The following is a 12,669-nucleotide window of genomic DNA, read 5'->3' as shown; positions in this document are numbered from 1 at the left end:
TACCTTAAACCTCAGTCTAAAAGTTAGATGTACTTTTTTACTCTAGGACTGAGAACAGAACAACTAGTCTGGATCACAGACTGTTTAAAAGAATAGATGTAGCCCACAGGCCACAAAAGTGAAGCTAGTGCAGAATTGCCTTAAATCTGCATTCTTTCAAACGGCCATCAGGGGGAGACATCACTGGCTGCAAAAAGAAGTGTAGTTGTATATAGACATCTTTGAGTCTTCTATGTTAGTTTATTAATCGGTCAACATTTTCCTACTGAGTTTATGATCTAGAGTTGTAGTTTCATATCTTATTGAACACAGCATGATGAGATGTTCTGTTTGTAAATTATATTCTCTGTCTGTAAAGTAGAAAATAAAGTAGGGCATGCTTTAGCACATAGTAACCTTCGGATTTTCAAGTCACTACCACAGCTGCCCGAACATGAAGAATGTATTGTCCTGTTAATAGTTGAACTAAAAAACTCTAAAGAAGCCGGCTGTGAAATATAGATGCACCTCATGGGCAGCTGTGATTCAGTGGTCATCTCTCAATCCACTGCTCCCACTTTCCGCATGCCAAAGTACTTTTGGGCGAATCACTGACCCCAAATTGCTCCCTGTGGCATAGCAAGTGGGAGGAGGAATGTTAAAAAATGGGATTAGTTAATAGTGATAGTGATTTGCCCAGTGTATGATACAAACTTTTTTGTTTGTTTGATTTATTTGTTTGTTTGTAACTTGGGTTGGGCAGCCCCTTTTGACAGGGAACAATTATTACCATGATAAAATGTAGTGTAGCAGTAGATGAGGAGGAGTTTATAACGCTAGTAAACTAACCTCCTATTATAAGACCTCTTAAGCAGCAGAGGACTTGATTTACACTCTTGAAATGTATCTGTGAGAGGAAGATTGTGTTTGATTTTTGCTTTGAAGCTGTGTTTTTGGGTGTGCTGCAGGTAAACTGCTGCAGGTGAACACAGGAGCCAAAGAGCAGCTTTTCTTTGAAGCACCAAGAGGAAGAAGACAAACCATCAGGAACTCTGAGGTGAGTTGCTTTTGGCACAGCTCAGTTGCTGTGAAATGTTTAAAAGCAACTAAGGACGTCAATTTTAACTGGAGCATGCTTAACAACCATCTTTTTCGTTTGTCTGTTTTCTTCTTCTTTTGAGATTTTGCATGTTGATCAACTGGTAGACATGCAAATACGCGTCAAGAGTGTACATGTTTTATTTGTAACGTCTATCACAACAAAGAAAGTGTTAACCATTCAAGACTTTTACTCTATGACATGAAGTTATCTTTTACCATTTGAGTTATTTTGTAAATTTTGTGTGTTATTTAATTGTGAATGTGTAGTTGGAGAGGATCCCTTGGTCGAGCTGGACGTGTGTTCTGGGCTCAAGCTGTGAGGGAATCTGGCCGACATACAGCGACATCACCGACATCAACGCTGCTTCTTTAACCAGAGACAGAACACTCCTCGCAACCGGAGACGACTTTGGCTTCCTCAAACTGTTCAGCTACCCTGTTAGAGTACGACACCACCTTCACCATCTGTCACTGGTTCTGAATATTCACATGAGATAACCATGAGTTAAAACTGTGATTAACATCAGGTGTGTTTCTTTTTCTTCTCCTCCACCCTCTAGGGTCAGTATGCTCGTTTTAAACGTTATGTGGGCCACAGCGCGCAGGTGACCAATGTCCGCTGGGCTCAGGATGACTCCACCCTGCTGACAGTGGGCGGGGCCGACACCGCCCTGATGATCTGGGCCAGGGAGAGAGGAGGCGTGGTCATCGGAGAGGGGGATGGGCCTTTGTTCCGTGACAACAGACCACCTGTAGATAGCGAGGAGTCAGACGATGATATCGAGGAGGACGGAGGTGGGTGTTAAAATGACATAATGAGTTGATTTCTAATACAGGTAAAAAAAAATATCTGGGGCACCATTGACCTCACAAGTTTAAGCAAGAGCCCCATATACAGAGGCTACAGTCCTTGTCGCAGTGGTCGCTGGTTTGTCTCCCAGCCTTTTGCTGCATGACATCCCCTACTCTCTACTCCCCACACTTCCTGTCTCTTACGGGACAACATCTAAACCCAAACCTACCACAGGCTGTGCTTGAAGTTTTAAAATGTGCTCTCTGATTTTATATGTTAATGTTCCGTGTGTGTTGTGTGTGTGCGTGTGTGTGTGTGTGTGTGTGTGTGTGTGTGTGTGTGTGTGTGTGTGTGTGTGTGTGTGTGTTTGTGTGCTTGTGCGTCCGTGTGTGTCCGTGCGTGTCCGTGTGTCCAAAGGCTATGACAGTGATGTGGCTCGGGAGAAGGTGGTTGAATACACCACTAAGATGTACACAGTCAGCCTGAGGGAAATGAGAGGGACCAAACCACACCAACAGCTCAAGGAGCTGTCAGCTGAGGAGAGGTATACACACACACACACACACACACACACACACACACACACACACACACACACACACACACACAAACACACACACACAAACATATAATGACCATAAGACGTTCAGCTTAAATCTGCACCAGACAACTGTACACATCAGCGCCCCCCTGTGGCACAAAGTGCAACACTCTGAATATTGCCTCTTAAATTTCAAAATAAATACGACTGAGTTTAAACTGATTATCTAAATAATCCAGGTCTCTGAAAATAACTGTTGAAAACAAGAAGAGGGCTCAAATAAAATTAAAGATTTGCAGATATGCATTCTGCTATCACATTTCCAATAAAGCAAAGCTAGAAAAGTTTTGGCTGCAAATTATACTCGAAGCTTCAACAGTTAAATTAATAGGTACTAAGAATAATATCTATAAATGCATTGATGTGCTTATCTCTTCACTGCAGCTTGGAGTGAATTGGAGCCCATTTCAATAACTCCAAAGCCTTCATTGGCTGATTTACTTGCTGATACACTGATGAACCCTGAGAACCAGACAAATCTATGAGTATGCTGTAATGGTTTGTTTGAGATACTTGTTATCTGACCTGGTTGAAGTCAGGCCAGTCAGAAAGTTTCTGTAATACAGTGCAGGGTAAAGTGTTGCTGTGCTACTGAGCCTAGCAACTTAACTTGTCACACATAAAGTTGCTCTGGTGGTTAAAGATATTACCTCCAGCTTTGTTATGACTCAGTGGAAACTGAAAATGAACTGACACAGAATTGATAGGATAATTATATAAACTTTGTTTATTCTTTAAAGGTGACATATTATGCAAAATCGACTTTTTAATGGTTCTCTACCTGAAATATGTGTCCCTGGCATGTCTACAAACCCCCCGAAAATGAAAAAAATCCATTCTGCCCCTGTTCTGATTTCTCCACCTTTCTGTAAATGTGTCTAAAACGAGCCGTTTCAGACTTCCGTGTTTTTGTTACGTCACAACAATATCCGGTCTGTCACGGAGTCAGAGCTCGGAGCTTGATCAGCCCATAGTGTTACGGCTGTGTAAAGGAGAGCCAGAACCCAGATGCAGAGTCGAACAAAAAATGTTTATTTTCCAAAAGGTATTAAACAGAAAATCACCTTAACGGGAAAACGAGAAACAAAAGGTCAAAAATAACTAAGGGTGTCCAGGAGGGAAAAAACTCACTAGAAAACAAAAGCTAGAGTAACAACGCTGAGCACAATACTAGACAGAAGATCTTTACGGGAGCGAGGACACACGAGACACCAGCATGGGCGATAATCATCTGGCACTGAGGAGAATTTGGAGCAGGCTTAAAAAGCCGGGCTGATTGCGGGATGAGAGGCAGGTGTGTCTAGTGAGCCTTGCTCCCGTGGAGATCGGCCCCGCCCCTCTGCATGTACCTGCTGAGGGAGAGAGAAAAAGGATCAGGAGGGAGGGCAAAACACACACACAAAAAACCAGACCCTGACACATAGACTGTATAAAATAATACTGAACCCCTCCTCTGTTTTTCATTCCCTGCACACGTGTGCTAACAAGGAGCTTAGGAGGGAGGCATGCTAGTTGTAGGCTGTCTTAATAAACACAAAGGTCGGTTTTACTCCCCACGTCTGCAGAATTGAAGATCTAGTGGATGTTTTCATGGAAAAGTGCTAGCGCTAGTTAGCATAGCCACATAGCTACATGTTCGTAGCTGTGTACCAAGATACACGTTGACATACTGACAAATAAAACAACAAGAAACACTAAATCTGTGACCAATCGTTCAAAAAGGTCCTGCTGCAGGCGCCTCTCTGTCAGGATCGGATTCTGGATCAAATTCAGAGGGTTGAAGTAACGCAGGTCTCTGAGCAGCCGTGTATATTCAGCCAACATGTAAACATTAGATCAACATGCCGGAGAGCTGAGGCCACATCCACTTCCCGAGGGGGCGTGGTCAGAGGGAAAACAGACCGTTCTGAACAGGACTGAAGAAGAGGGTTTTTCAGGCATGCCAAAATCTGATTTCAAAGTGTTTTTTTGAGCATAAACTTTAAAGACATGTTTTGGGGACCTCTTCAACAACAAAATATGTTGATGAAAAAAGCGTGATATGTCACCTTCAAAACGGTTTCAAACGCAGAAAAGTCTTTCCATCGCCAACTCAATTTTTTTTCTTTTTAAGCTCCTGGTGCAGCTGTGAAGTGTGTAAAACTGAGCATTCACAATTAGAATCCATATAAACATCATGTTTTGACTTTATGACAGATCGTGAACAAACTGAACTGAAACATTCATCAAACTTTTTATAAACACTGAAGTCTTACTTATGCTGCGTTTGTGTGATCAGTGGCAATAGCGTGTGTGTGTGTTTGTGTGTGCGTGTTAATGTCTGTCCTTACAGTAGATAACTGCACTCCTGCTTGTTAAAGTCAGAAGGATTCTTGCCTTTAAAGCATGCACAGGCTTCTGCATGATCAGTGGAGCTTGTTTTGTCCTATATGAGAACCTTTTGTCTCAGCATGTGTCCACATTACACAAATTCTAGTAATCTCAGTGTCAGTGAGTTAACAACAAAGGGAACCTTCAAGGTCCAAATTAATTCTGCAGAGTTAATTTTTCAAACATCTAAAAACTGATGTCTTAGCTAATAACAAATAGCAACACATTTTCCACATATGACTAAATAGACTCATTTCATTCTGCATCACAGACTTCAAAGCTCAGAGCGCATTGGCCACACATCATTAGGTTTTCAGATTTATCATTTAAAAGGTCTTAAAGTGTCTCTATCCACTTAGTGCCCTTGTTTTGTTTCTACCTCAAAGTTTCTTTATTTTGTCCCTTTGTGGTACCCTTACTTTCTGAGTACTGCTGCTGCTGCTCTCTGGTCTTGCTTGCAGAGACTCTAAATATCTGTGTTGTGTTTTAACTTGCATTCCCCTGGAGGCAGGGCATTGTCAAGTAAGTATGTCCTGATACTTTATTTTAAAATTTTTGAAAAGAACAGACAGGAAAAATGTCAACATGATTAAAAAATAATATAATGTGCCATATCAGTTTGATGTATTAAGGGCTGCTGGTAAGGAAAACCTGTAGTTTAATGTTGCAAGATACATTTTTTAACCTAAATCCAGATGTGGTTATTTAGCTTTTGAACATGTTGTCTTCATTATATAGCCCTGTGGGGAGTTTTTATTTGGTTGTGGAACAGATTGAAATTGATACTGACACCTTTTAATGACCTTTAAAAGTCAACGAGATCATCAGCAAATAGATTAACAATTTATAAATTGTAAGATTTAGTGCCAGAAATTGCTGCAAGGGGGTAAATGTCAGGCTGGATGTCTGCCAAATCTTTGTCAGAAATCGCTAACTTGGGATGTTCGCGACAAGATAAGCAAAGTGGTAAGGTGTCCATCTTTGTCTATGGGGGAAAGTTACTCACAGTCCTGCGAGTTCAGGAAAATTGGAACACAAAATGTAAAAAAAAACATTTTAAAGCTGCTGTGAGGAACTTTTGCTTTGTGTCAATTTTGGCGCCCTTCACAAACAAAGATGTACAACTTATGTCTTCGCTGCTTCTGTCCTATAAATGTAAGGGCTGTATTTTCCTACAAAAAAAATCCACCCCGCAGTCTTTTAATAATCAAAGTTGAGAATATTTGCTGTTGAAAATATATATATATTTTAAATGTGTGCTGTGAATCAGCTGGGCTGACACCTCCCCCCTCACTGAGGTTACAGGTTTAAAAAATTGCCATGTAGAAATTTTCATTACTGTAGCTGGTAGTCCTTCTTGCTGTATAAGTCACAAAGGGGCATCACTATCAATTTTCAAACTCCCCACACAAATATAAGAGAAACTATACAACAACTGTCATAAAACAATAATATGTCAGATTTCAGATCAGATGACTCTTACCTGAAAGATTTCCCCAGTTGATTTTAATCTTAGAAATCCAGGTATTGAGCCAAGTCCTACCTGGCCTGGCTATCAGGTCATCAAACAGGGCACTAATCAGTCTTATGCTAACACGGAAGCGGCTGTAAAGTTCATCCATAGACAGGATCTGAAGAAGCTTTAAAATGAGTCCAGACGATATTATGAACCCAGACACAATATCATTTAATTCTGATGATTATAGAGGGGAAAATTTGCAGATTGAGTTAAACCACATGAATAAACATAGATTATCCCATGGTGACACGACTGCAAGTATGCTGATAGCTGAATCAATAAATCTACATTAGTCTCCTAAAACAGTATTCAATATTGATATCTCTCTAAGTCCAGACAAGTATATCAATTTGAGGATAAGAATATCTATGTAGTTTTATGAGTGATATTTCCATGGTTTCATGTTTAATATGTCATTTTTAAATTCATGTATTAATATTAGCATAATTGGGGAATAAGTTCTTCAGCCAGTTATCATGTTTTTCATTCATTTGAACTCTTTTTACCATTTTGTCATTGACTGCTGTTTGAACAAAGTACTTCTAACAATGTCTCACCTCATCATTTTCTTCCTCTCTTCAAATCCAGTTATTCTTCCCATCCTCTCAACTTGTTTCTCTTTCTCAATATCTCTAACCCCTCTTGTCATCCCTTTTGAATTCTCCATGCTGCCTTACCTCTTCTCCATCTTCTGTCTTGTTCCTCCTCTTCCTCCTGTTCTGTGTTATCTCGGCTGTCTGGGTTCGACCCCTTCTCCCTCCACCGGCTGAGCCTGCTCTTGTGCTTTGTCATCATTCCTTCAGCTTCCACTGAGGAGAATTAAACCTCATTCAGAATAAAAAAATGAAATCCTAGAGGGAGGTGATTGAGCCCGTTATTAACAAGATGCAAGGATATATTCCATTATCAACAAACATCTATATTTATGAATAGAATACAGAAAAAAATGCAGCAAAAGTAGGAAACTAAAGATGGATAAATGGTGTGCTGCAGGCACAAGAACACTGCTAAAACAAATGGACCTTCTGATGACAAAGGAAAGCTCTGAAAATGTTCTAAATATATTATACACAGTATGTTTCTAAATATTATACAGGATACAATATAACATATTTACAATGACATTAATGTTGAGGTCGGTCTTTTCCTGAAGACTTAGCTAGATTACATGTTGAAGGTGACCCCATCTGCACCAGATGATAGCCTAAGATCTGGGTCGGTTTCTCAACAAAGAGTCCTCTCTAGGTAATTCACTTACTAAGGACAAACAAACTATCCCTTTAAGTTGAGCTCAAGCTCAAAGTTATCTAGCTAGCCCACAGCTAACTCACTGACTCTGCAAAAAAATTACACTTTCCTGTTTACATTCCTCAAAGCATGATGGGACCTGTAGGCATCAAATTGGCTGTAAAAAAAAAAAAAAAGACCCCAATGAAATTCTGTCTCGGAACATTTTTTAATTTTGACACAGGTCTGATTACTGACTCTCAGATTGCTTTTGCATGTTAGCTGGCAAACACGGTTAGCTTCATGAGCATGTAAGCCTAACAGTCTGAATACATGCATCAGTAGACGTAGTATGCTAGCATTTTTTATCATGTAGCCACACAAAGTCACAATTTAGCTTTTCTGAGGCATTAGGTCCTAATGTGTGTGAGGTTTTAAGTGTCTGAGTGAGTGAGTGTATTGCTGGGTTTGTTTGAACAGAGGGGTGAAAGTGTGTTTGACTGTGTGTGCATGTGTGGGTTTTCTAAAGCTTTGTACCTTGGTTCTGTCTCTCTGCTGTCCAGGGGATCCAGGTAACACCTGTCCACCTGTCTGTGCAAAGCCTCTTCATTGTGTGTGTGTGTGTGTGTGTGTGTGTGTGTGTGTGTGTGTGTGTGTGTGTGTGTGTGTGTGTGTGTGTGTTAGTGTGTACGTGTGTGTGTGTGTTTGTAATACACACCTGCTAGCATTACCTTGCACTGTCCATAGCCTACAGGTCATTTTCCAAGTCACCCATGAGTGCTGTAGTTTTCAAAGATGTAAGGCTTTGTTAAATTTCTCATTCAGTTTGTTTGCTATTGAAGTTCAATCTTCCCATTAAAGACATGACCATAAAATACATGTACTCCATTAAATCTCAGAAACTGATTTTACCCATTGCTTTCTGGGCTAACCTTTTGAGGCCATCAGTCCGTGTTTCAGCTGTTGTCATCTTCCATATTTGGAGCCAGAAGTGACATTTTAACCAAGACGAAGAAGCTCTAGCAGATCAAGAGCTTGGTTGGCTTGGTTAGCGAGGTGCATCCATACTAAATGTACACCTTTATAAAATGTAGAAGTCCAACTTGAGCCAGCAAAAACTAAATCTGGACAGAATACTTTCCCTGAAAAATGTTATGACCAAACTCAACCAAGTTGTTTTTAGTACACTGCAGTGCTAATCAACCCATTTTACAGATAGCAACTTGCTTATTATAAGGTAACCATGCCCTAAAACGTACCATGCAAATATATAAGGCAAATATTTACACAGGTAATAAAAAAGTGACAAGCAAACTCATTTTCAAACAGACTTCTAGAAAAAACGTTTGGTTCTTTTTCAACCTGTGAAGTTGTCCAGGTTTAATTACATCTGCATTTGCTTTTATGTTCAGAACTTTATAGTACACCATTAATATTACTCCTTTTGTCAGACAACTTGAACTGTCACTTGTATTAATTTGTATTTGTATTCTTCAGTGTATTTAATAGTCGTGGAACCTGTAGTGAGGGACAGAAGTCATAGGTCAGGTGGCACAACTTGAATCCTTGAAGTCCAAGCAGCATCGTAGCCTGCTGCAAGAAGAAACCCCATGTCTGTCTCTCCGGTCTAATGTCTGTCCTGCCTGTCCGTCTGAAACACCTATCTGACCTGCTTGTCTCTCACCTGCTCTCACCTGTCTATCTGAATACTTAAGACTGTTTTTGATTGAGCTAATAATTAATACCTTAATTGATTCTCCAGACCTCCGGTGAGCCGAGCAGCGCCACAGCCAGAGAAACTCCAGAAGAACAATGTCTCCAAGAAGAAGAGAATGGTGGAGGTCTGTCTGTCTGTCTGTCTGTCTGTCTGTCTGTCTGTCTGTCTGTCTGCCATGTTGTTAAAATCGTCTGTTTCCTCTCCCTGTAGGAACTGGTTTTGGATCACGTGTTTGGCTTTCGAGGCTATGATTGTCGTAACAACCTGCACTACCTCAACGACGGCACGGACATCGTCTACCACACTGCTGCCACTGCCATCGTCCACAGTCTAAGCACTGGTAACCATGACAACAAGCATAGATGTAACAATAGTAAATGAGTGTCAAACAAGCACATTAAAGTCTCTCAAAGTGGGAACACAAGTCCACATTTATGCTCTAGTAATATGGGCAGAGGCAGCAACGTGCACTACTGACAGCAATGACATAAAAGTAACATAAAGCTGACATGGTATCTCAGGTAGTAATGATAATCCAAAAGATTAAGAAATGATAAGCCCTGCCCCCTTGGTTCCTAAAAGCTCCAAACATTTTTCAGGGCAGTGAAATCTTCAGGCACGTAAGGAAGCAGCTTTACTCCTTTCTGCTCTCCAGCATTTTCCTTTCCACTCATTCGTTCATACTATGATTACGTCCGATTATGCTGTACTGATACAAAGGTAAAAACTGTCATTATAATGCTGCAATCTGCTTCAAACTGTATCCCAACTATCTTATAAACATTTCACAATAACTACTTGAGCATCCCCTTTAGTAGCACACGGCATGTTCAGGGTTGTGCTACTAAAGTAGGGGGTTTCCTCCCTCCCCTGTCTGACAACAAAATCTCTCCCACATGTGAATAAGCAACTCTTGAAAATTACAGTGGCAGGCTGTGCAGAACTGCTCTAAATATTCTTATGAGTACATGTGTAAAAATGTCTTCAGTTACCCTATAACAGGAAAATGGAAAGCTGGTCCAGGTCTTTCCCGTTACCACATTATTATACTAAAACACTGAGAATCTAATACGCAGACACTTCTCACATTAAATGAAACATTGAGTTTTTAAGAAGGTCATTTGTAGATGGATAAAGTTACAGCGGTGAGAGTTGAACTATTTGACTATTCAGGTCAGGATGATGTGGTAATATATCATTTCTCACTGTAGGAACTCAGAGCTTCTACCTGGAGCACACTGATGACATCCTTTCTTTGACCGTCAATCAGCACCCCAAATACAAAAACATCATCGCCACGGGACAGATCGGTACACTGAGCGTGTGTGTGTGTGTCTGCATGACAGTGTGCTCTTACTAACTTGTGTGTAGTAGCCTAAATGAGTCCTGCTTTTCTCTCCTCTGCTTCATGTTTAACCTGCTTGCTTTTTTCTATTGAGAGAACAGAAACTGACAGATATACGAAAGCAGAGAAGAACAGATTTACAATAAATGTAAGAAAGGCTAAAGGTTAATATTTATTGTATTGAAAAATAGAAGCATTGGTAGACTAGCTTCACTTTTATGGGTACTACTAACAAAGGTGCTTGTTGTGGTGGTAATTTTTTCATTAAATCTTAATGTCTACAGTAAATATATTGCTTTGAGATTTTTTATTGCCAAGCTATTATTAAAAAAGTTTTTAAAAATACTCAGGTTAGAGCTGTGCCTTTTGAAGAAGTTAAATATAGGATGAAGTTCCCTGTCCACCCACAGACTGTATTTAAGAAGAGGACATAGCCTTTGGGTGCTGGTTTGGCAGGCGCCCCATTTACAGAGGATAAAGTTTCCATCCGACTGGCTGTTTGATTGATCTTGATCCCAACATTATTGGGTGCTTGTTTCCCTCCACTCAACCCCCAAATTTCGTGAATCTTTCAAGCTGTAATAAAAAAATAAAAAAGTCAAAAAATCTGAAAAAAGGAAAAGGACATAGCCTTTATGTCTTTTAAATTTTTCTCTCAACTCCCAAACAGAAGTCCAGCCATGAAGAAATTTTTCAGGAAATAAGACTACATTTTGAATTACATTTTTCCCCTGATGAAATACTTTTCATAGGAATTTTGGTTTCAATTTCCTCACAGCATGACATCCATTCAAAACATCTTAGTCCTGTTAAAAGATCAAAGTATAAAGTCAAATATATGACAAAGCAGGTTTTGTTTCAGGGCACGGCTACCAGTGATTCAGAAATCTCTACAACGGCTTCAAATGTATCGTTCAGTGTTTAGTAGTACCAAAAAACTCGATGTGTAATATTCTAAAACTTAAAGTTGATTAAAGCCTGCTTTTACTGCCAAAAATGTGCATCCAGTTGATGTCATTGACTTCTTACTACCTCCTGAGAATAACAAATGCACCTTCCAAACAAGCTACAGTACCTCTAGCATAGCTGGTAACTTAGCGTTTGCTCCCCCTCACTCTTCCATAGTTCTCCCCTAAACACAGTGACTTCTGGCTCCAAAATACAACAAGGCTAAGATCCTACTGCCAGGCTAAAGCATATATATCATACTCCATGGATGACTGTTGAGGCTACATCCATTTTAAATGCAGTCTGTGATCCATTTTGTACAGTCCCTAAAAGTCTACATGCACCCCTGTGAAGTCTGTTACCAACTGCAGGCTGATTGAAGCAGCAGTATCCAGACATAAATGTCTCTCTTCAGTGTCATGGCTGACATGAGCCTGTTTTAAACAACTCACTCAAGGTTTTTATCTGTTTTGTTGTGTTTTTTTATGTGTGTTTTGGCTGGCCTCATTTGTCACCATCGCTCTCACAACACCTCAGGTGACGTCAGTGAACTTCCAGGTAATAAAATACAAGCCGCACCGCCTTTCCCATCCCACTGAAACAAACGCCCTGAAACCCAGAAACAAGCAGCATCAGTCCTCAACTGTCAGACATACTTCAAGAAGAATATTTTAAGTCAGAGAGCAGAAAGAAATATTCAGCCATATTCAAATGCACTACTATAAATCTGATTAAATTAGAAGACGTGGCTGCAACATCCTGTACCCCCTAACTCAGACCCAAGACGCTTAGTTTTGTGTGATAAAACGGTCTTCTTTCCAAACATGCAACACCTTTTTTGATTCATTTACTTCCCTCCATTTTTTGGTGCATTCAAATGCTGTAGGAAAACCTACACTCAAGATTTCATGAGCTATACTTTACCTTCAAAGTTGAGGAACCTGAGAGATTTACAGTTTCTGTTGGAGAGGCTTAGTGTAAAATACATTGAAACCTCCAAAAAGGATGTAAGATACAGATTCTCACCTTTGAAAATGTTTAGTTTTAATCAAAAGTCAAAGAAGAACCC

General features: G+C 40.1%; 1 protein-coding gene across 1 annotated transcript in view; it reads left to right on the top strand.

Annotated features, from left to right (window-relative positions):
• LOC117811848 (echinoderm microtubule-associated protein-like 6) overlaps window positions 1–12,669 on the top strand; it is a 61,758-nt gene that overhangs the window by 41,227 nt on the left and 7,862 nt on the right. The window contains exons 26-33 of the mRNA XM_034682325.1: window positions 948–1,036; window positions 1,348–1,524; window positions 1,641–1,875; window positions 2,291–2,417; window positions 9,353–9,431; window positions 9,518–9,647; window positions 10,519–10,617; window positions 12,138–12,158. Coding sequence (XP_034538216.1) covers window positions 948–1,036; window positions 1,348–1,524; window positions 1,641–1,875; window positions 2,291–2,417; window positions 9,353–9,431; window positions 9,518–9,647; window positions 10,519–10,617; window positions 12,138–12,158 — 957 coding nt within the window. The remainder of the gene's footprint in view (window positions 1–947; window positions 1,037–1,347; window positions 1,525–1,640; window positions 1,876–2,290; window positions 2,418–9,352; window positions 9,432–9,517; window positions 9,648–10,518; window positions 10,618–12,137; window positions 12,159–12,669) is intronic.

The sequence above is a fragment of the Notolabrus celidotus genome, chromosome 4 (assembly GCF_009762535.1).
Source record: "Notolabrus celidotus isolate fNotCel1 chromosome 4, fNotCel1.pri, whole genome shotgun sequence".
NCBI lineage: Eukaryota > Metazoa > Chordata > Actinopteri > Labriformes > Labridae > Notolabrus > Notolabrus celidotus.
Note: the sequence above shows the minus strand (reverse complement) of the source record. Positions and strands in the feature narration are given on the sequence as shown.